At 42.9% G+C, this 24,884-nt stretch overlaps 1 protein-coding gene across 2 annotated transcripts; it reads right to left on the bottom strand.

Annotated features, from left to right (window-relative positions):
* Positions 1–1,547: 1,547 nt before the first annotated feature.
* ORC1 (origin recognition complex subunit 1) lies at positions 1,548–24,858 on the bottom strand. Of its 2 annotated transcripts, none has more exons than XM_053392439.1 (18): positions 24,666–24,858; positions 24,335–24,428; positions 23,477–23,601; positions 19,823–19,989; positions 17,758–18,139; positions 15,879–16,176; positions 14,527–14,628; positions 13,726–13,824; positions 12,177–12,372; positions 9,852–9,958; positions 9,350–9,451; positions 8,570–8,741; positions 7,952–8,059; positions 7,358–7,507; positions 6,427–6,546; positions 4,069–4,235; positions 3,336–3,423; positions 1,548–1,896 (listed from the first exon to the last, which is right to left on the bottom strand). In XM_053392439.1, the coding sequence occupies exons 1-18, from the start codon at positions 24,841–24,843 to the stop codon at positions 1,702–1,704; spliced, it is 2,850 nt and encodes a 949-aa protein (XP_053248414.1). In that variant the 5' UTR covers positions 24,844–24,858; the 3' UTR covers positions 1,548–1,701. The 2 variants fall into 2 exon arrangements, with proteins under 2 accessions (XP_053248414.1, XP_053248415.1); XM_053392440.1 differs by having other exon boundaries at positions 24,647–24,739.
* Positions 24,859–24,884: the final 26 nt, after the last annotated feature.

Here is a 24,884-nt window from a genome sequence, read left to right as displayed (position 1 = left end):
ACCAGCATGAGTTTGACCAGACTGCAGGAGGACAGGAAGACTGGAGTGCCTGGAACAGGTGAGGCTGCAGGTCCCTTATTTTCAAGGCTGCTGGTCCCTTCTTTTCAAATCTGCAAGTTGACAGCTATGGTATGGCCATTGCTGAAAGTTCCAGGTTCAATTCCCACCATCTCCAGGTAGGGCTGGGAAAAATTCCCTGCCTAAAACCCTGGAGAGCTGAATCAGTGTAAACAATACTAAGCTAGATGAACCAATTGGTCTAATTCGATGCAAGGCAGTTTCCAGTGTTCCCTCTTACTACTGAAATGCTGTGGTGGAACCACTTATTTATGTTTTTTAAGCAGTTACTTGAAGAACCATTGTTTTTTACAGTATTGAATCGTACTGCCCAGTTTTTTAAAACAGCAATTTCTGCTCAACAGGAAAATACTAACCAGCTACCTACTTCAACAATTATGACCATATAGATGTGATGGCAGTGCATATATTCACCTCCTATAAAACTCATCCAAAAGGTGTATAAAATGCCATCTAGTTTCCTCTACTGCTGTGAAATCCTGTAGTGGTAACTTTTAATGTTCATAAAATCACAGCCTGTTTACACCAGGAGTGGAGAACTTTTCACAGCCCAATGGCCATCTTCCCTTCTGGGGCCACATGGAAGCGGTAGGCAAAGCCAGAAGAAAAACTGGCAAATGCTACCTTTGTTGAATAAGCTAGTTTCTACACACACACACACACACACACACACACACACACACACTTCTCTGTCCAGACAAGGATGATACATTCTCAGTTCAAGGCAGGCAAAACCACAGCCAAGAGCCAATGAGCACTACATTCAGCCTTCAGGCCAGGTTCCCCACTTTTGTTTTAAGCCAGTGAGCTTTTCAAAATTTGTTTTTAATATCAGTAGTGTCCATGTCATGGAGTATTCAATGAACACAGAGGCTCACCAGGCAAGGGGCCATGTCACAGGGTGCATCGTGGTGCATGCTAGGCCGTGGCCCACTGAGATGATCCATGATGCTGGTGCTAGGGGCAGCCCAAACAATTGACAAATTGATATTAGCACTTTGCCTCCAACCACAATCTGATATATGTTTGCAAAATATATTTCGGATGTTAGCGTCAAGCAGTTTGCTAACATGGATGTCAAAGAAACTTGGGTAGCTGACTTACATCAAGTCAGATTGTTTCTTCACCTAGCCCAGTATTGCTTTTGTATGTTGACTGGTAAACAACACACACACACGGTTTCAGGCAGAGGCTTTTCCAGTTAAAAAGGATCCAGTAGCAGAGGATTTGAGTTTCCAGGGGCTAAAGCTGGGGCCTTTTGTACGCAAAACCCTGGCTCTAACACTGAGTTGCCATTCCTTCTACAAAATTCTAGTTTGTCCCAGCAAATTAGTTGTTGAAAACCAGGGAGTAGATGAAAAGTAAGGACAGTGAATTAGCTCAAAAGTGAAGCTCCTGATCAGAAAAAAAACCCTGCTGAATTGAGCTTTAGTATGGTTGAAAGAATTTAATAAAATGGAAACCGTCTGAACTGTTGAAGAAAACAGATTTATTTTAGAAGAGTGCAATTACAAATGCTATAATACAAAGGTATATGAAAAGAAAATTCAAAACAAATTAAATAAACATGGATGTTCAAGCTTTAATCACAATACATGTACCAATAACGAGTGCTCTGTTGCTTTAATCTTCTTTGAGTGCATACATGATATCGTCCTGGCTAACATTAAGTCGAACTCGCATGTGGATATATTTACTATTAGAATCTGTTAGCAAGAGTCTATAGGCACTAAGCCGTGACACAACTGCCAGTGCGTCTGATACAGTAGGAGTTTGCAGGCCTTCAATTCTACACAATGCAACATGCTGATGAAATATCTAAAGAAACAAAAAAAGGGGAGGGGGACTTGGTTTATGAAAACACAGGAAGCATCAAAGCGAATAACTGATCTCCTTCCTTTCTTGGAAAAGTATGGAAACCAATGAGTTATATACAGTGGTACCTCAGGTTACAAACACCTCGGGTTACAGACTCCGCTAACCCGGAAGTAGTACCTCGGGTTAAGAACTTTGCCCCAGCAGCAGGAGGCCCCATTAGCTAAAGTGGTACCTTGGGTTAAGAACAGTTTCAGGTTAAGAACGGACCTCCGGAACAAATTAAGTTCGTAACCAGAGGAACCACTATATATATTTATAGCTCAACAGTAGTAGAGCACATTTTCCCTATGCATTTAGTACTGAGGTTCAATGGTGAACAATTGCTAATAGAATTCAAACCAGTACCATTTATTTTATACAACATTTGTTGTATATTATGAACCACAAGTTTTTAAATAAGTTCCCCACACTGAGTCTGTGACTGTTTTATTATTACAGCCACCATCCAGAAAACTGACTTATTTTCAACATCTATAATATATTTTGGAAAGTGGTTTGTCTGTCCATCCATCTGTTGTCAACAAGTTCACACACCTCTCAAGGTATTGTTACCAAACACAGCACGAGGATTTCCAAGACAGGGGTTGCAGCTGTCAATGTTTGGACACCAGATGCCATTTTGAATCAAGATGGTGGACAAAAACATCACTTTGGCATGACTTTGCGCATGTTTTTTGGCATAGGTTCAGCTGCCTCTGGCAATATCTTTGCCAAACTCAAGCCACAGGGATTCCCAAGGTGGGGGTGCCAGACTTCATCGCTATTTGAATGCCAGGCACAATCTTGAATCAAGATGGCAGAACCAAATGCGATTTGCCTGATTTTTGGCATGGTGATCCACACTCACAAACTCATTATCCATTTAAATAGCACAATATTTTTTTCACTTCTACAAATTACCACACAGTGCCAGGCACTCCGTGCTAGTATAAAACAGGTTTATGAGTTTAAATAAGATAGCTGAACAGGAAGAGGTTAAAAAAAAGTGGGCTGGATATTCTTTTAATGTTATTACTGGTTTGATTTCTGTAATTTTTCAATTTTACTGTACAATTGCAACATCTGAGCTTACCTTTTAGTATGATGGTTCTACTGTATTTGAAGCTTTGTGACTTACATTGTATATTGATTGTTGGAAGTCATTTTGAGACAGCTTTTTCCCCCAAGAAGAGGCATATAATATTTTAAACTAACGAAAGCAAAAAGCATGGAAATATTTGTCTATGCATATATGTGAATTGTAGCCTACGTGTACAATAGGTTAAATTGCAATGACCTACATATGTGCATAGCAACAGTCAAAGGTGCACTCTTTGAATATAGCTAAAGCATTCTGGCTGAGATAGTAAACAAATTCAACATGCAATTTTTTAGATTACCTGCTGAACTGTAGACTCTTCCAGTCCTGACCTGCGAAATTCTGCAATGGTTGCTTTTAGGAAAATTTGCTCATACAGTGAAGCGTTCCTGAAAGAGAACAAAAAGCCCCCAAAGCTTAATTAGTCATATATAAGATTTTACTGTGTAACAGATATGATTTGGCTTGAAAAGCAGTGTCTAAACCTCTGATGTAATGGTATTTGCTTCTAAAATATGTGTATACAGAAAGTTTAATTAACCATAGGTCTGAAAGAACTACAAACACCCAGCATACAAAGGTTGTTTATTTTGTCAGAAGAGAACTTTCTGTAATTTGCAAAATTTTATTTTACAATTGCAATTCTCAGTGGTGCTCTATCCAAATAGAGAGCGCACCTGTATCCTAACATCCAAGCTTCCTAATTCTGCCACTTTCAACAACGTATAAAGCAGAAGCTGAAACAAGGATATGAGTTGTACAGGTTAGCACAAACTGGTCTGAGATGTTAGTACTGAAACACTAAATTAGTTTTGCCATGCTAAAATTTTAGAACACAATTTGTGCTGTGGTAGCCATTAAATCAATCACTGGAATTTGCTTCAAATTAGATGCTGTAGAATAATGTGCTCCCCATACAGATGCAATCATTGTATAACAAGTTCATAGGTGGCTGCTACAGCATGATAATCAGAATTTGCTCTCTGGGACCTCAAGCAGAGAAGCTACACAGCTAATGTACTACTGTACATTACCGAATAGCATGTATATAAGGGGATGAGAACATTTCATCTATGGCTTCCATAATGTGTGCCATGCTGACCAATCCACGGACACTTTTCTGACTAGGAAATTCGCAGATCTCAGCGGCCCTTCTGCAGATATCAAGACAACGTCTTGCATCACCAGATAAAGCTGCCACCTAAAACAAAACAATAAAATTTTAAAACGACAAAGTTGTTGCAGTCCTAGTGTCCCACAAAGCATAGTGCAGTTTTTCAATGTTTCCTTCCGAAAAAGGTAATAATCCTTTCTCTGTCTTCCTGTCAGATCAGAGAGGATGCAGGAAGGGGGAGGAAGGAAGTAGATAACTCAATTAACTCTCCCCACCAGTTATTCCATCCTCCATTAACAGGCACTGCTGCCTCCTTACTTCTTTCCACATCTCTCTATGTGGCTTATAAATAGCCACCAGGAGGAGTCTGGAGTCTCCTCTTGACCCCACCCTTACCTTACCCACCTGCAGCCAATCCGGGCTAATTACAGTTCAGGCGACTCACAAGAAAGCAGCTGGTTGAGCAGCTTCTCCCCCACAACATTACATTTATTATTGGATTCTTATTCTTTATTTTAAAATCCCTTGGTTTCCCAGCCTCTTCCATTTACCCTTGTTAACTTTGCCTCTCTCACTCTTGTTGTAACGCCCACAGTTGAAATTGTCAATCTCGCTAGGAACAAGGAACTGCCTTTTTGCAAATCATCATTTATGTGCAAAATAAAAATATACGCAGCCACTACTCAAATGACTTTTATGATTTTCTGGCCAACCATTGATAGTCATTTCAAACACTGGCATTTAGAATTCAGACAAAATAGAAAATTCATGTTTGTTGCCCACTGATATGTGGTCTCTTTATTTCTAGTGGTTTAATTTATTATTAAGGCCAGTGCTAATTGCCACCAGATTTTCAAATACAGTGGTACCTCTGGTTACGAACGCCTCGGGTTACGAACGTTTTTAACCCAAAAGTGAGTGTTCCGAGCTCTCAGAGGCCTCGCCGCTGCCTGGAGCCAAGCCCAGACATCCGCGGGGCCTACGGAGGCTCCACGATTGGCCTCCAGTCGTGGGAGCTCTCTGAGGCCTACGCGAAGGCCTGGAGCCAGGCCCTGACACTTGCAGGATGCCCAGGCCCACATCCCAGCCCCAAAGTTAGGTAAGGAACACTTACCTAACAAAGATCAAGAGCAGTGAAGCTGTTAAGAAAACAAAGATGAGCCTGGGCCAAAAAGCCCTTTACCAACCCTTGCCCCACCCCCAGCTATAGCAAGGTGGGTGGCACCTAGCCAAGTAAGCCCACCTACCCTATGGGAGGGGGGAGTGGAAAATTTTGGGATTCTGCAAGGTATTTTGGGATTTGTTTATGTGAGTCTGCCCTGTGCCTTTGTCTCTGCTTTGCTCCTTCGTTTGGGGGACTTCTGGGGGACTCTGCCTTCTGCCATTGTTTTGGGGATTGTGTGGAGCCCAGTGCAGCTTCTGGCTGATTGTGTGACTGCAGAAATGGATAAAAGCTCCCCATCCAAACAATGACTATCATCAGTGCATGTAAGAAAAAAAATAAATGTTAATTTTTTTTCATTTACAATGCTGTCTTATTTATTTTATTGTATGGTACACTGATTATTGCCTTCATTTTATGGATCAATGGTCTTGTCAGATAATAAAATTCATGTTAAATTGCTGTTTTAGGGTTCAATGGGAAAGTGCGCTTCAGGTTAAGAATGCTTCAGGTTGGACACTTCTGCTTTTGAGATGAAGGCGTAAGCAGACACGCTGAGGAGCTCTGCAGCAAGAATGAATTTAATTCTAAATTATATACTGGAAATGTGGGAGATTACAAGGGGTCAAAAAACCCAAATGTATTGTGCCATATTAGAAGCAAAAAAACTTGGCTTGATGAATTGGAAGAGCCGCAAAAAGATCCCATTGAGCACATGGATTGACAATATGGACAGACTAGTTACCTACGAACGAATCACATATTGACGCAAATTAAGAATGGATAAATATGAAGAAATCTGGAAGGAATACTTAAGCGATAAGACGGACAGTGGTGGGAAGTAGGGGGAGGAGAGGTGGGGAAATATTGTTAAAAAGGTGTAGTTATAGGTATATCAGTACTCAAATCTGAATTGTTAAATTGTGTTATTAGTATTATTGTGGTTTTTGTTGTATATTTTTTTCTGGTTGTTGTTTGTATTGAAAAAAATGATTAAATAATAAAAAAAGAATGCTTCGGGTTAAGAACGAACTTCCGGAACCAATTAAGTATTTAACCTGAGGTACCACTGTATAAAAACAACATAGACATGCCTGTCCATACACCCAAGTTTACCTTTCTAGAAACAAGCTGAATTGCATCCTCTTCAAATGCTTTCAAATGGGTCATCCTTGATGAGACAATCTGCTGTAACTGTTTATAGGTATATGGCTGGAAGGACATTCTGGTAAGACCCTACCAGTGAAGAAAACAGTGAACATTGTTAGGATATTTCCGTTCCACCTTAAAAGGGAGCAGGATGTTTGTATAACAGCCTGCGCGTTTCCTGTCTCACAGGATGTTTATGTTGTCTGTTCCTTTCGTTTTCTGCTGTTTTGCCTGAGCAGTCGGAGCAGACGGTCATGTCTTCTTTGTTCTGACCAACGCCAAATAAACTGTAAATATGCTCTCATGCTGTGCAACTTTTGCTGTGTGAATTCTGCTGAAAGAGTGTGTACAAGTCCAAGAATGTGGCTATCTTTTCTTGAGGCTTCGTGCCGCTAAATTGCTGATACTGCGTGACTACGGGAGGTCGATGGATCGTCCGGCAACGAGCTTGGGGCTCATATGGACTTTATCTCCCTGGCAGTATCCCAACAAACATTTAATTGCTGGTACATCTCAAGAACTTGCTTAACACCCAAAAACATGTTTCTCCACTGTGAGCAGAGACGTTTCAGACTGAATTCTGACATTTAAGGTGACAGCCAACAGTGTTTATAGCCTGCTTGCAAAACAAGACTTCTGGTTGCATAGATGAGTTCTCCCCTATGCAGCCCCACCTCCACACCCCAAAAACTAGCTCCTAAGGGTTGGAAGAACCTCCAGAGCAGATGCTGGGGGTGAATGGAGGCTGCAGAGGGAGCCCCTGCCATGTCCACTAGGCACAGCATTGGATCTCACTCTTATTGTTTGCCACCTACCTTCCTAAAAGGCAAATGGCTCTGATCTCCGGACACAATAAAAAATTCTGCATAACCACAGCAGTAAAGCCGAAAATACATACCAGCCTGCTAGCTACTCTGTTCATCATAATTCTCTCTGGCAAATCCATGGTGTTAGCAATGGCCAAGACAATCAGTTTGGCATCTTTCTTGGTTGGCCAGTCAAAGAGGTTGTACATCACATTCTGTTTTCGGGTCCACAGGAGATCAAGCTGGAACAAGGAAGAAGGGATGACAAAGTTACAAGCTCACATAAAATGGTCTACAAAATATGTGGGAAATCTGGTTTCAATCACAGGTTTGAACAAATTTATGTAACCTTGGGCAAGACTTGATCTGTTACAGATGGCCACATAAGGGGGATACAGAATAAAACACAGACATAGCCAGCATTTAAATGTACATTGTGTTGTTTTAAAAAATTAGCTCCCTTTACCCTCTCTACATATAGCTAAATGTACAAAATGGGGATGTTTCCTTTTTGTCAGCAATAAATTTGTCCTTGCAGAACAAACAACCTCATGGGTAGCTGAATCCCAAGGCTGCAATTAAGCCAGTTTCATGGTACAGATCAAAAAGGCAACAATCCCTTAGTTTTGGAATACATATACATCAGGTTAAATTTATTTCTGATGCTATACAAATCTTAGCATTACCTCATCTACAACAAGTATTACGGTTTTCCTTTTAGGTCCTCGCTTGCAGAATGTCTTCTCCAGCAGCTCAGCAGCATGGACTGCAGTTGCCTTCTGGCCTGTCAGTAACTAAACATGATTAAAAAGATGCTGAAGTTACAACCCAGCAATAAGTAGTAACTCATTCTGTTTTACCAATAGCACAATCCTATACCAATAGCACAATCCTATCCATTTCATATGTGAAATCCAACTACTGTATCTTAAAACTGCAAGCTGTTTTTGGGGTGCCTTGGCAAAAAAGGCAGCATATAAATGCAATAAGGTAATGATAATAAAAAATGTTTTCGCAAGCAAGCTGTAGAGTGAGAGCAGCCTTCGCCAACCTGGTGTCCTCTAGATGTTTTGGAGTGCCAGCTGGAACTGATGGGAGTTGTAGTCCAAAACATCTAAGGGCACCAGGTTGACAGAGGCTGAATTAGGGGGCTAGTAGTGATTGGAGTGCTTTTTCGGTGGAATTGTTTTAGCTCCCTCTTCTGATCTGCAGAGGTAAGTCAAGCATAAGGCCCATCTGCTTGAGCAGTTTTAGTTAAAAGACTTGGGAAATCTCTTCCCAAACATAACAAAACATGCACTCACGTTCAAGATCTGCACATAGGCTTGATGGGGATCAGTCAACTTCATACCATTGATCTCTATACACTGGAAAGACGGCAACTCATTGTTTTCGGCTGCCTGCTCAAGACAACGAATGACCTCATGAACAGTTGCTGTTTTACCTGTTCCAGGAACCCCAGAAATGTACATGCACCTGAAACAGGAAGAGCACCTATGTTGTAAACATGTAAATCTGAAAGGCAGGGAGAGTCCTGAATCCTATGTTCCTGATATAAATGTGGCCTTACTCTACATTAGCCCAACTTTGCCTGCTAGGACTTTAACCAGCTCTCCAGCACCCTAGGCAGAAAGTCTCTCTCTGAAACCTTTACTCAATCTATATAATACTATTATTAACTGGATATGCTGGAACTTGAATATGGCAGCATCTGCATATGAAACTGGTGCTCTGCCACTTTTCTGCACTGGACTTAATAAGCTCTCTTTTTCTCTCTTGATTAGCTCCTGAAGAACTTTGAAACACGATGTGCTTATTTAATCACTCCTAAAAGCCTTTTCATAAAGATGAAACTACATGCTGGTTGAAACCCACATGTATCTTTAAAAAAGCATCTGCCTCTAAGCACAGTGCCACAAATAAGCTTTATTATAAATCTTAGAAACTGTTTACTTTTTGGGGGGGCGGGGACTGGCATGGTCTCCACATTATTATTTTTTAAATGAAACCCAGGTGTTCACAAGCAGCTGTTATGCTTCTCACTCATTGAGCTAATCCCGCTCCCTCCCACCTAAGACACTCACCCTCCTGTCCCATCAATGAGTTTGCTTTCTATAAAGTTATAGATATCCTGGAACTCCTTTTCACGGCAGGGCAAGGACTCTGGAACAGCAGATACATGCAGCCTGTTTAAAGGAAAACAAAAGGGCAAGAGGGTTACCCAAGTGCCTTGTTACAAGCTTCTAAATCCCAGAAGAGGTAATGCATACTTATCTAGATACGCAGAATACTCTAAAGAATGATTTTTAAAGTATTAGTGCCCCGAGACTAAAAAATATAAAATGAAATTGAAGCTGAATACTGAAACCAAGTTTTGAAAGACTTCTCAATCAAACATGAAACTAGGAAGAATGTGACACGGAATACTAAGTATGAATCTATTTAAAAGAGAGAAACATGACTTGTACTGGAACCATAAATACCCTTTACACAACCCATCAAAAGTAATTCCCAGTTCTCCTCACTTTATATATAACGTCCGTCCCCCCCTTTGCTAAATATCAAGAACCCCTCACGTTACGTTACCTTATCCTAGCCTCTTCCAGCACATTGCCAGGCTTCTGTGTGGTTTGATTTCGGCTGCGGATTCTGGGGGTAGCATTACGTGGGGTCTTGGGGGTTCTCGGCTCAGGCTGCAGAGAAAACTCATATCCATAAATATCAGTGCTATTGTTTTGAATATCAGCCAGAGCACAACTGGTCTCAAAATTTGTATACACCAAACATTTAAAGATATTAAGATCCCAAAATAGTAGAGATATACTTAGGTTTGCAACCAAACTTAAGGAGTTAGTTAAACAGGGAAGCAACAGATTGTTTGTTTGTTTAAAAATGGTATGAGAAATTCTGGGCCTGTCCATATTGGAAAAAATATCACACCAAATGAAAACCCTATTGGATATGGCTTGTTCTGTTAATTTCCTAACTGTGCAATCCTATACGTGTCTCAACTCAGAAGTAATTAGTTCAATGGAGCTTATTTCCAGGTAAGAGGGGACTGCAGACTAACTTACCATTCATCACATTTACTAAGGTAATAATGCTCAGAGTGGAGAACCAGTTAAACATAAACAGTTACCATATTTTTCGCCCCATAGGACGCACCGGCCCATAGGACGCACCTAGTTTTTTTTTTTTGGGGGGGGGGAATAAAGAAAAAAAAAATATTTCCCCCCCAGGTGCGGGGCTGGGGCGGGGGAAGCCCGAGCTTTGCGAAGCGTAGAGCTGCGCGAAACCCGAAGCTTGGGGCATGCTGCACCTCCCAGCTGTCCCCGGAGCTTGCGGGGCAGGCAGCGGGGAGAAGCGCTCTTCTCCCCGCCACCCGCCTGCAGACCAGGTCCGAGGACAGCGGGAAGACGCGCTGCACCTCCCAGCTGTCCCCGGAGCTTGCGGGGCAGGCAGCGGGGAGAAGCGCTCTTCTCCCCGCCACCCGCCTGCAGACCAGGTCCGGGGACAGCGGGAAGACGCGCTGCGCCTCCCAGCTGTCCCCGGAGCTTGCGGGGCAGGCAGCGGGGAGAAGCGCTCCCAGCTGTCCCCGGAGCTTGCGGGGCCGGCAGCAGGGAGAGGCGCTCTTCTCCCCGCTGCCCGCCTGCAGACCAAGTCCGCGGACAGCGGAAAGACGCGCTGCGCCTCCCCACTGTCCCCGGAGCTTGCGGGGCTGGCGGCGGGGAAAAACACGCATCTCCCCGCCGTCAGCCTCCAAACCACATCGGGAGACAGCGGGATGGCGGCGTTCCGCCTCCCCGCTGTCCCCCGACCTTGTGTGGCTGGCGCTGCGGCTCTCCTGAAGCCTGGAGAGCGAGAGGGGTCGGTCCACACCAACCCCTCTCGCTCTCCAGGCTTCAGCGAAAGCCTGCATTCGCCCCATAGGACGCACACACATTTCCCCTTCATTTTTGGAGGGGAAAAAGTGCGTCCTATAGGGCGAAAAATACGGTAACTAGGGATTCTATAGCGTTTTGAAATTGTATTGTGGCTTAAGCTTTTCATTGTATGCCAAATAAATTTTTCAGGTCTTTAAGGCACCACAAGGCTTTGTTGGTTTTGCTGCAGCAAACTAGCATGGCTAAGTATTTCACCTTTATCCAAAAGTTAGATTTCAAGCAACAGGATTAGGTAAGAGGAAATAATGGGTCCCAAGAAAGAATGTTGAGTCCTTCCTCTCTGGAGTAGCTCAGTTGGTTGGACCATGGTGCTGATAACGCCAAGGTTGCAGGTTCGATCTCTGTATGGGACAGCTGCATTTTCCTCTGCATCGCAGGGGGTTGAACTAGATCATGGGTAGGCAAACTAAGGCCTGGGGGCCGGATCCGGCCCAAGCGCCTTCTAAATCCGGCCCACGGATGGTCAGGGAATCAGTGTGTTTTTACATGAGTAGAATGTGTCCTTTTATTTAAAATGCATCTCTGGGTTATTTGTGGGGCATAGGAATTCGTTCTCCTTCTTTTTCAAAATATAGTCCGGCCCCCTGCAAGGTCTGAGGGACAGTGAACCAGCCCCCTGCTGAAAAAGTTTGCTGACCCCTGAACTAGATGATCCTCAGGGTCCCTTCCAGCTCTACAATCCTAAGGTCCTATGAACACCTATGTGCTATCTGTGGCAAAGCTCAGCGTAATAAAACAAAGGTGGTCTTACTTTCCCCCCAGCAGAGAGTCACAATGCAGAGAATGGCGCCCATGCTTCCATGTCATTATACTGCTAAGAAACAGAGCCACTGTCTTCACAGATTGCTCGCAGCTACTACATTATGTTCTTGAGCACCCAAGCTTCTGAACAAGGCAGTTCACTAAGTTCATACAACTGCTCAAAGTAATTAGAGATCAACAAAAAATGGCAAAAGTCTCTACTTACAGTGTTGCTTGGACCCTTGGCAGGAGTCCTAGCAGCCGCTTTCCTTGACATTTTTGGAGTAGACCTCGCTTGCCTCTTAGGTGTACGGAGCACCTTGAAGTCTTCACCTTCATCATCGCTGCTACTTGAATCAGAACTTTCCAAGGGGAAAATGTCATCCTCTTCCTCTTCATCCTTCTCAACTGTATTAAAAAAACTTAAGGCAAATGGATTTATCACCTCTTATGTCCTGTACACTAATGTGTTTTAAATAATTGCAAGTTCTTTGGTCGGACGGTATCAGCCGAACAAAAACTGAGGCGGCCGTGACAGCAAAGATCAATACTTTTACAATGATGGTACATGTCAGGGAACTGCCATCGGAGCCAAGAGTGGAGGCAAGGCTCCCCAATGATGCAGGAGAAGGGACCAGCAGGGAGAGAGAGAACACTTCCCTTGGGGAAGGAAATCGGCCTGACACCAGGAAGAAAGTGGAGCAGGGAAGGACTTCGGAGAGATGGCTCCAAGACTCTTCCACAGAGACCAGCGGGGAGAGCCCAGGACCTCCGCTGGCCACGCCCACTCTGCGCAGAAGACTTCTGCGCAGGGAGGCTAGGCGGAGACTTGGCGTCAAAGAGCTTTTATGTTGGAAGAAGTTCAGGAAACGCCCACTGACGGATTCTGCCAGTGACTGACACAGCCACGGAGAAAGGGCTGTCCAGCCAGGGAAAGGTTTAGCCAGACAATGTTGCCTAGAACAGCAGCCCCCTTACGCACGAGCAACCCCCAATTCCCTTTACAGTACAGTTTTGAGAAACCAGAAGAAGAAGAAGAAGAAGAGAAGAAGGGGGTGATAACATTAAGGTACACCCCATATGATGAAAATATACTGTTGGTTCTTTTACTATGTCCACATCAGCTCTAGACAAGAAAACAGAAGCGACATGAAATTTCTCATGGCAGATCCCAAACTCTTGTTCTAGAAGTGAACTCTGTGTTATTGAAAAAAGCTACAAATGCCCATCTATTCAAAGATAGCTTAATGCAAGTGTGGGAAACTTCAGGCACCAAATGCAGCCCCTCCGGCTCTCTCTGATCTGGTCCTCAGGGATTCTTCTTAGGCCACCCACCTCACCAGCCTTGCTCCACCCTCCTCAGGTGCTTTTGCCAGGTAGAATGTGCCCTTTAACTGTGAAAATGCTTCTTGATTGCCTGGATGAAGTATGGAGAGATGTGGGTGGATGTAGAAACCTCTGACTTCTTTGTGGCCAGAATGTAACCTACTGTACAAAGGCATGAGTCACAGCCGGTGCCCCATGCACTTTTGCCTCTGGTCTTCCACCAACACTGGAAGGTAGCTATCGGAAGAGTCTCCATGAGGAAATGTGGCCTTTAGGTTAAAGCTGGGTTACCCTCCCTGGCTTAATATGTGTGTGTGTGCGTGTGTGCATACAAGTGCACGCAGAAACACTCAGACAATCCTTGCACGTTCATTTCTGTAACAAAGCAGGCTCCCCTGGGCTGTGAACTGCCTGTAGCCAAACCGTCTCTAAAAAGAATACATTCTTACCTAAGGTGTTTTGCAATGCGGGCAGAAGTCGCCGGCACACATTTCCTGCGTGAACGAGGAGTCAGCGCTGGGCTCACGGCTTCTGGTTCTTCACCCAATCTGCAAGGGAAAATGGGAGGTTTTTCTGACTTCTTCATAGTGATAAGACACTGTGCCTTGATTGACAGAAAGCACTAGCTTTTTGAGTTCCCATCGATTGTCACTTCAGCATCTTACTGTAAAGTTTAGCACCACAAAAAAGTCAGCTATAGAACGCACACAGTGAAGCCAATATTTCTTGCTCTGAGCACTTCAGCTTAAGCATGTAGTCTAGAAATCAGTTATCACTCAGTGATCTGGTTCACACATAATGACAAGCCAATGGGGCCATGCCAATGTGCAGTTTGGACAACACACTAAGCCAAACACTGGCTTAGCTCAGCAAGGCGCAAGAGTAAAAAAAAAAAACACTGGGGTGGAGCAAAGTCGCTGCAGACTCCCCTCCAGCAGCCTGCACATTTGTGCAGTGCTGCAAAAGCAGAGCTGGGCATACTGTGACGTGTGAACCCGGGCAGCATCTATATTGGCTGAAGGAGGGTCATCCATCCATGTTGCCAGTTACATGATACAGAAATTACCAAACCTCTGTATACTATATTGTCCTAGATATGAATTTATACACATAGTAAGTAGAACTGATGTAAAACTGCAGTGATATATTTTTAAGCCTTCTTAAAATTTCACTTGCTTAATAAAACAGAAGGGGATATTCCTTAGGGCAAACAAATAAAAGATCCACAAACACCTCTAAAGATCACCCACCTTGTCTTTGAATTGACCTTAGGAATGGCTGCTTGGCTCTTTGAGACTCTGGATTCTTTGGCTGCCTTGCAAATCTTATCCTGTTTGTTTACATCATTTGAACTAATGGGAAAGAAAAACATAAAACATGCCTCTAAGAGATTTTTTGGGAAATAAATGTTAAAATTCATTTCAGTAAATTCTCCCTGGTTTTACCATAGGAAAACATATTGATGATACTGCGATTTACATTTTTAAAAATTGTATGCCAACTCTGGGATCACTTTGCAATGAAGGATGGGTTAAAATATTTCAAAATAAATACCCACAAGCAGCCTGGCTCTTGAGAATAGCACCCTATACATCCTTACCTGGAAGTAAGTCTCAATTGAATTCAGTGGGACTTACTTCTTACTAGACTGTGTAGGGTTGCACTGTCCATTTCCTAATTTTTCATCCTTACCTTTAATGCCTTTTAAATATTTTCTGAGTAGTTGCTTCAAGAAGGAAATAGTCAATGTGAGTAAAATATACTTTACATATAAAACTATCAAAATACAGTCGTACCTTGGATCCCCAACACCTTGCAAATCGAATGTTTTAGCTCCCAAATGCTGCAAACCCAGAAGTGAGTGTTCCGGTTTGCGAATGTTCTTTGGAAGCCAAATGTCTGACGGGGCTTCCGCAGCTTCCGATTGGCTGCAGGAGCTTCCTGCAGACAATTGGAAGCTGCGCCTTGGTTTCCGAACGTTTTGAAAGTCGAACGGACCTCCAGAACGGATTCTGTTTGACTTCCGAGGTACCACTCGGAAATACCTGTTTTCTGTAAGATGGAGAAGCAGAGTCTGGAAGGCTTTTTGACTTCAGAAAAATAAGTGATTTGGATTTCTCAGTATCGACTGGTCAGAATCACCTTGTACATGAGGTTTTTTAATTTTTCACTCTCTCTTTAAACAGCAGACCCATGTACCAGATCATAAACTAATATTGGAAAGTCCCAATTTCCAAAAGCATTTTGTCATGCAGCCCAGAGAGTTGCTCTACAAGATCTTCATCTTAGTCACTATGTATAACTGGTCCTCAGCCAGCATGGCTGATGGACAGGGAGGACAGGAACTGCAGGCTACCCCTGTAGGGCAGGTGATATTTGTATCTTAGATTTATTATTACCGCTAAAAAATAAACCTCTTTGAACGTTTATCAATCTGCTGCATAAACAAAAGCAAATTAATATTAATGTTCTCGAGCAAAGGTATTCTACCTCAATAATTTTTGTCTCTGATTTCAATAGAATTTTTTTGTTAGATTAGTGTATGTCACACAAATGGCCACATTTAAGGGTTTGGGACAGAATGCTGACACTTGCAACTTACTCTGTGGCATTCCTTTTCACAGCAGAACTCCTGGCTTTCACACTAGAAACTTGGTCACTCTGGCAAGGAGATGATATGTTTCTGTTGGGTCTTTCAGACTTTCTTCCCAGTGGTTTGATGTCTAGGAAGAGGTCTCCCTCAGCAACAGCAGCACAGGGTATTTTTGGAGGAGAACCTTTAATGCCAGTAAATGTCACTTTCCGTTTGAGGGCAGATTGCTCCAGAGGCTCAAAGAAACCATAGTCTAGAAGCTCAATCATATCTTGCTCTGCCAGCACTCTTTCAGGTTTTGTTGGACCTAAAATCCAAAAGTAGCAAAACGAGTAAGTTTTTAGCAAGGCAACAATCAGTTTAGAATTCACATGTGCCACAAGGTCTAACAAAAGGTTTCCCTTCGGTTAACTGAGTTCTCTTAACTAACACAGAACAGAACTTTCAAACAGGTCGGCTGCAATATGGCTCAGAGCTCAACCACTTTTTTGCTTTTGGAAAACAAATAGGTTTGTGTGGTTTTTACTTAGCACACTTGATCCCACAGTTCCTAGCAACGCAATCTCATTATTTATGTTTGTATGTCCAGTACAATAAAGTGGCAGGGCAGAATTCTATTCCCTCTCAATCACAAGCTTTCAAAGCTTTGTGGCAAAGCAACAGAAGCTCCAGTGTTACCCCACAAAATCAAGACTGCTCTTCTATAAATGACATAAAACTGGGTGCTAAATAAGACATAATCCAACATGACACAGATTCCATGTCAGGTATTTGATTAGCTTTATTTGCACTGAACACATACAACTGCGGTCATAAATTTGGAGACTACCACTACTGACATTATTCAACAGGGGCTCAAAACATTAGTTTTGATTACAAATCTATGATTCACCACCACCACTTGAACAGGCATCCAAACTGAGGTAATATCAGTTGAACAGGAATTAACTGCTGGGTTCAATTCCCAAGATGTGAAATGCAAGCTTTTTTTTTACCCAGTTTTGGGCCATTTCCCCATCCCCATCCCACCTTCTGAAAGGTCCTCTGACACTCAATACATACCTTTCAGGGGACATAAATGGGTAGCAGAAGTGAGCAGAAAACAGATGATTTACCCCTTGTCTGAGTACAGCACTGGCTATCACCTTTTGTTAACCATGGTTCCTACTATCAAATGTATTAGCTACTTGTGACAGAACACCTGTTTTCATGACTAAGGTCCAATCATGTACATGTCCAGCTCAAGGATCACAGGTAGTCTGACTCACAGTAGCTTCCTCATCCAAAGACCTCATGACAGTATCTACACGATGGGTAGGCAAACTAAAGCCCGGGGGCCGGATCCGGCCCAATCGCCTTCTAAATCTGGCCCACAGGTGGTCCGGGAATCAGTGTTTTTTTACATGAGTAGAAGGTGTCCTTTTATTTAAAATGCATCTCTGGGTTATTTGTGGGGCCTGCCTGGTGTTTTTACATGAGTAGAATGTGTGCTTTTATTTAAAATGCATCTCTGGATTATTTGTGGGGCATAGGAATTCGTTCATTCCCCCCCCCAAAAAAAAATAGTCCGCCCCCCCACAAGGTCTGAGGGACAGTGGACCAGCCCCCTGCTGAAAAAGTTTGCTGACCCCTGATCTACACTAAGCAGGAAAAACCCCCTACCATATCAGTTTCTCCCCCAAAAACTACCAAGCAGAACAAGAGAAATATACCATTTTACCACATGAATTCCTACTTTAGAATTGTTCAAGGGTATCTAGACTTATAATCTTTACATCACTATTCATAAAATTCTCTCTCTTCAGCCCTAGGTAAAACATTTGTCAGCTTCCAGAGCTAACAATGTTTTTGCAGACAAAAATATGTGCAAGATCATTTGTGAACATACTATTCAGCTGCAGTTTTTTCTTTGCTCCCGGAGTCTCAGTGCCAATGGCTAGTCTTTGGGAACATCTCTGCTTAGAGTGCGAGGATTTGGAGGCAGAATGTCTTGATTCTACTTCCATCATGGCGGCGCTGCTTTTTCTTGTACTTCGAGTGACCTTTTTGGTTTCTACTTCCAGAGAGCAATTTCTGCGTGAAGGAGTCAGGTGGTGCACGTTTGCAAAATCAGTGTTGTTGTTTTTCATTTTCACAGAGTCTTTCAACTCTGCCAGTAAGCTAAGAGGCAGTGGCTTAAACTTTTTTCCATCCCAAGATTCTCTTACAAAGAAAATGTCTTCATCATTTGATAGGCCAGGCAATGCTTCCAATGTGGTCAGTGGAATAACCTAGAAAGGTAGGAAAATATCAGATGATTATTTGTTCAAAAGAGTATATTCAAAGCTTAAGAACCGTGAAAATATGATGCAATCAATATAGCAAAACTTTCAATAGATCTTCAGTGCTATACAGTGGTACCTCAGGTTAAGTACTTAATTTGTTCCGGAGGTCCGTTCTTAACCTGAAACTGTTCTTAACCTGAAGCACCACTTTAGCTAATGGGGTCTCCTGCTGCTGCCGCGCCGCCAGAGCACAATTTCTGTTCTCATCCTGAAGCAAAGTTCTTAACCTAAGGTACTATTTCTGGGTTAGTGGAGTCTGTAACCTGCAGCGTATGTAACCTGCAGCGTACGTAACCCGAGGTACCACTGTACTAAACTTCTCCAGTTATTGTTTAAAGCATAACAATGACAAAAGGAAAGCTTTCCCCACACACCTATTAACATTTTCTTACAATAACGTAAACTCCTATCCTTAGAATTACCTTTCTGGTTTGAGTAATGGCACCAACTTGCAGTTTTCCTAGGACATAATTCTTACTATTACTGAAAAACCCAAAGGCAGTGGTTCCCAGTCAGCTAAGTACTGCAGACACTCTGTTTTCCAAAAGCCAAGTCATGAAACCCCTACTTCTGAAAATACTGATATCTCTGTGGTAGTTTTTGCTATGTGAATGGTGCCACCATCCCTCCAATATGTCCCAGTGCAAAACCGGGCCACGTTCCCTCGTGAGTCACATGGTCCACACAAGCATGGCACACCAAAAAAGAATGTCCCCGACAGTTGACAGATATGTGCCACGGACCCCAGGGGTCCACAGACCCCCAATTTGGAACCAGTGCTGTAAAGGGTGTATGTGTGGAGATTTCATGATGGAGGAACTGCCACGTTCTAAGCCTGCCAGCAAACAGGGGGCAGGGGGAACTTTTTCTTATTATTGTCTGCCGTTTTGCTTCCCACCTACCACTCCCATAAGCACCAATGGGGGAGCTTAGTATTCTGTGGCTCCAAGTATTGTGTAATCTACTCCAGCGCACACAGCTTTGGGACTATGGGCTTGCCAAAGTTAATCTAATTGCCATAGTTAATCTAATTAATCATAGTTAACCTTATTGCCCTGTATGGTATGTACTAGCTGTTTAGAAAACGAATACTGAACAAACCCAATCTATTTGCATTTAGATGGTGATTCATTTCCAAAGTTCAGCATATATTGCTGGTAAAGCAGTCTGCAACACTTCAGTTCAAACAGCCTCACAAGTGAGATAGAAACCCCTGCCTTCTTGCTAAGTCAAAGTGAATATTTTGGCTCATGGATTACTTGAACTTCTCCAAGAATACTGCACTGTAAGGTTATCAGCCAAACAAACACCATATAAGCATCCTGTGCCACAACAGGGGACAATCAATATTTCCTGAAGCTGTAGGTAAGTCAAGCTGCAATGCCAATGGAAGACTATGAACTCCACTGGGATTCTTAGGCTCGTTTCTATGGCTTGCTGTGCCCAGATAGCAACTAAGCATCAACCCACACACTTGCTATTACAGAGGCGGCCAGCCTTAAAGATTAAACCCCTATGGATTCCCCCACCCAAAAAAACTTTTCAATACTATAAATCTGCATTATAACATTTCAACATACTCCCAAGGAACTTCCTCCTCTCTTGCCTTCTAACACATTATGTACATACTGTGACATTGCCAATGATATGTGTAACTGTTATGTCAGTATCCCGTTCAGGGTTTTCATTCAAAAATATCTCCTGTAGATACTCTCTTCCCATGGATTTCCGTTGATTGAGAGGTATTTCTAGCAGGCGGGAGAACCACTCCACAACTGCACGCTTTTCATGAGTACCTGGAGTAGGTAAAAAAACCCACACAATTCAGATCTGGGATGGCAAGAGCAGTTGAAGCCTTTTAGCAGTATGATGCTTTCTTATGTTTCACTAAATTAAGGAGAAAGTCAACGGCAGCAGTCAAACTTGGTATTTTCAGGAAAGGCATTCAATATCAACTAGCCCCCACCCCCAGCAGCCTTTATGCAAGCCTTGTTAAAAGAGGGGCAGATAGACACATGGATTTTGGAATCCTGTGTGAAACTACCACCCATGTGGCCCCAAAGACACCCTCACACAATAAAACTCATAACAGGAAAACACAAGAAATTTATTGGATAATAATATCAAAATGAATTAAAAATGTATATTAGGACTATTGTTGAACAATATTTGTAAATGAATGGAAAAAAATGAAGAACAATTATATATAAAATGGACAAAGACAATGCGAAAAGTTAAAGACGACATAAAAAAGCCAGAAGAAGGAAGGAGAGAAGTCAGCTCGGGAGAGCACGAACAAATGTGAAACATAATGTATGTGTATGTATAGTATGTAACTAAAAATTCAATAAAGATCATCTGGGGGGGGAAAAGACACCCTCACACAAAAGGATCTTAAGCTGAAGTCAAACTGACTGCTGTTCTGTCTGTGTGTATCTGAACCCTTCCAGTCTAGGAACGTGTACCCACACAAAGATTATAGAAAAATAAAGGATATATTACAAAGGAACAGTCCTACCTCAGAAGTCGAACGCTTTGTGAGACGAATGTTTTGGCTCCCAAATGCCACAAACCCAGAAGTGATTGTTCCAGTTTGCGAACATTCTTTGGAACTTTTTGGAAGTCGAATGGACTTCCAGAATGGATTCCATTTCACTTCCGAAGTATGACTGTAGTTTTAACAATAAACCACAGCACCATACATTTGCAGTACTGGGCACACATGTGAAAACAATATTCTAATGCAGGCATAGGCAAACTCAGCCCTCCAGATGTTTTGGGACTACAACTCCCATCATCCCTGACAGCACAAGTGGTCAGGGATGATGGGAATTGTAGTCTCAAAACAGCTGGAGGGCCGAGTTTGCTTATGCCTGTTCTAATGCAAGCACATATCTAACTTACAGAAATAAGGGTTCTAAACTAAAAGGGGGGGAAGCTAGAGAAAATAGTTGCAAGTTTCTTCTCTTAGTGTCTGTTAAAGTGCTCCTGAAACATGTGAGCAGATGATAGAAGAGCTGGAACCCAGTGAATTAAAGATGTTCTAGGAATGCACACAGAGGCTGCTCAGAGGGAGAGATAATCTTCAATCTTGCAGGTGATGCTCCTGGTCTTAAATAGACTTGAAGGAGATCCAGAAGTCTGTCTAGCTGAGTTGGCATAATGAAGGAGAAGAAGACCTGGGGGAATGGCCTTCCTGAGTGAATTAACTTTGAGAACAATGACTATGATTACTGTAGTTAGTCAGGGATGACTGACCCAGGTGGTTGCCCTGGGGGAATGGCCTTCCTGAGTGCATTTACTTTTTGAGAACAATGACTATGGCTTGAGGATGTCTGTGCCACTGTTCTATCTATTTTACATTTGCAGCTCTATCATATTCCCTGTTGGTTGAAAGAGCCTGTCTCCTGAGTTTGAAGCAGAGGCTTCGGGATATCATCCCACACCTGGTGCCTTTTGTTTAATAATAAGCTATACTACCATTATTGCAATGTGGCTTCCTAATGACTTTCTAGATTCTCATGACTTCAAGCATAAAGAAATAAACTATAGGACTGTACATAAGGTCAAGACAAGAGGGTCACTTCCTATGGCCATCTACTATAGCCAAATCCATCTTTGGTTCACACCTGAACTCAGCAGGGAGGCTAACATTGAAAGCTACAAAACTGATAATGCAAGTCAATCTACGAAAGCAACATAAGCCATTTAAAACACATAAAGTTTTTTTAAAGCACATAATTTAAAATGCATTTTTGCAATATGGAAGTGTGTTCCAATAAAGATTAATAACCAATATAACATTCAACAGAAACTTCACAACCAAAGTTTCTTGATTTCTCATTCCCCTTGAAGGAATAATATATGGGTAGCAAATGTGGGTTGCTCTAGATGCTATTGGACTATAATTCCCATCATCTTTGACCACGAGCCATGCTGGCCAAGGTTGAGGGTGTCCAACATCATCTGGAGCACTGGCTAACTCTAGAGTAATACCTTGCAAAGAGTGAGTAAGTATTGCTACTGGCTATCTTGGAAAAAGCCAAAATCAGAAATCCAATATACATAAAAAGTGTATGCCAACATATTTTTTAATAAGAGAAAACATAATGAATATTTAATTATTAAGCCCCCAAATTAGCATATACTGTAGTTGGCGGTTGGAGGATGGATGGCGGCTAACAGATTGAGGTTGAATCCTGACAAGACAGAAGTACTGTTTTTGGGGGACAGGCAGCGGGTTGGTGTGGGGGATTCCCTGGTCTTGAATGGGGTAACTGTGCCCCTGAAGGACCAGGTGCGCAGCCTGGGAGTCATTTTGGACTCACAGCTGTCCATGGAGGCGCAGGTTAACTCTGTATCCAGGGCAGCTGTCTACCAGCTCCACCTGGTACGCAGGCTAAGACCCTACCTGCCCACGAACTGTCTCGCTAGAGTGGTGCATGCTCTAGTTATCTCACGCTTGGACTACTGCAACGCACTCTACGTGGGGCTACCTTTGAAGGTGACCCGGAAACTGCAATTAATCCAGAATGCGGCAGCTAGACTGGTGACTGGGAGTGGCCGCCGGGACCACATAATACCGGTTCTGAGAGATCTGCATTGGCTCCCAGTACGTTTCCGAGCACGATTCAAAGTGTTGGTGCTGACCTTTAAAGCCCTAAACGGCCTCGGTCCTGTATACCTGAAGGAGCGTCTCCACCCCCATCGTTCAGCCCAGACACTGAGATCCAGCGCCGAGGGCCTTCTTGCGGTTCCCTCATTGTGAGAAGTAAGGCTACAGGGAACCAGACAGAGGGCCTTCTTGGTAGTGGCGCCCGCCCTGTGGAATGCCCTCCCATCAGATGTCAAAGAGATAAATAATTACTTGACATTCAGAAGACATCTTAAGGCAGCCCTGTTCAGGGAAGTTTTTAATATGTAACGCTGTACTGTTTTTAACACTGATTGGGAGCCGCCCAGAGTGGCTGGGGAAACTCAGCCAGATGGGCGGGGTATAAATAATAAATTATTATTATTATTATTATTATTATTATTATTATTATTATTATTAACTCCTATAACATATTTATATTGCATGGGGCCCTGAGTCCTTTGTACAGTACCACAGATGTCAAGCTATAGCCCAAAAATACATATTTAACAAAAATTATGGTATCACAAAAGTTGCTTAGCTTCTCTATTCTTCTGATTGTTGTTTGATCAATTTTTTATAAAATAAATGTTGAATAGTGGTGTGACATCTTAATTAGAACTAGAAAATAATAATAAAAAAACACTTACCATCTTCATATAACTTTAAAAGTCTTGCGACAAGGAACTGATCCACATTCTCACCTTCTATTAAAATAAACTCCCCTGGGAAAATACAGATGTCGCTGACATTTTTCGATTTAACAGATATCCCCCTAGGAGATGAAGGGTATAAATGGATTGCACATTCTTTACAGTTAAGGAACAACACTGAAGACTGACAGTTTAATGTGTAGTCATAACCATGTTGACTCAGAAATAAGTCTACCTGAATACAGTGGGGCTTTCTCCCAGGTAAATAGGGTTAGGATTTCAGCCTTAATCTTTACCTCTATTACCCCCCACCCCCAATTTACATTCCAGATCTACATCCTTCAGCTTTCAGAAGCTGCTTCTTCAAACAATTATACCCTTTCTTCCTTATTGCTTCTTATATTTGAATTAGTTCACAGATCAACATAACACTGCTCCCTCTCTTTCAAACTCTCCTCAGAAGAACAAACTTTTTCATAAAGTCTGGATTTAGCCATAGCCCTCACTCCCTAAATATGTAGTACTTCCTCCCCAGTTACTCACACTTCCTTCTTCCTCCCTTCTATCTACTATATCCACTCAGTCAAATTTAAGACTGTAAGCTCCTCAGGGCAGGGGCCTGTTTTTCTTACTTTGCAAACTGCACGCAGATGGTGCTACATAAGCACATTCCACTAATAATAATTACAACAGTATTGTTACATAATCACCTTTTAGTACTTCATTAATAATAAAAGCCGCTCAGCCTTATGCAAAACATAATTTCCAAGATTGCAAGTTTATGCTACATTTATACACTGGCCTCAAGCCTACACAGCTTACCCTCTAACAATATACAGACCAAAGAATACATACCTGTAAGAGGAAAGCTGCAGCTGCTCGTCTTCAGATATAGCTTTTCCAAGCCACGAGTAGATACGCTTTTTCTGGTTTCTCGTGTTCATGGTTTCTCTGAAGAAACAGAAATATGAAGGTGCAAAGATGCAAAATAGGTAAGAAAGCCGATTCTCGAATTTTTAATCCGTTTCCACCCCACCCCAACTCGATTCTTAAAAGAATCCACACAGAGACCAATGCACGTGAGGATGGAGGGCGGGCGCCTCTGCAGCACACCCGCAGCTCTCCCGCCGGCCGCTGAACTATGGCATTGACACTCCGGTGTCGCACCTGGTTCGGACTACCGTACCTCGCCGGCGAGGCCACAGCTGCTCCACAGACCCGGAGCGCGAGATTCTGCCGCGGGACCCGGTGCGGCGCGCGCGCGGTTCCTTCCCTACGTCAGGATGAAACTTCGCGCCAAAGCAGACTCGCCCCGCCCCCTGAGAAGGAGGAAATGAGCTGCTGGTTAGCGCCGCGGCCGCCATGTTTTTTTCTGGCTAGGCGAAGCTCGGGAAGGGCGGCTCTT

The sequence above is a fragment of the Podarcis raffonei genome, chromosome 6 (genome assembly GCF_027172205.1).
Source record: "Podarcis raffonei isolate rPodRaf1 chromosome 6, rPodRaf1.pri, whole genome shotgun sequence".
NCBI lineage: Eukaryota > Metazoa > Chordata > Lepidosauria > Squamata > Lacertidae > Podarcis > Podarcis raffonei.
The sequence above is the reverse complement of the archived record's forward strand: the minus strand, read 5'-3'. Positions and strand labels throughout refer to the sequence as shown.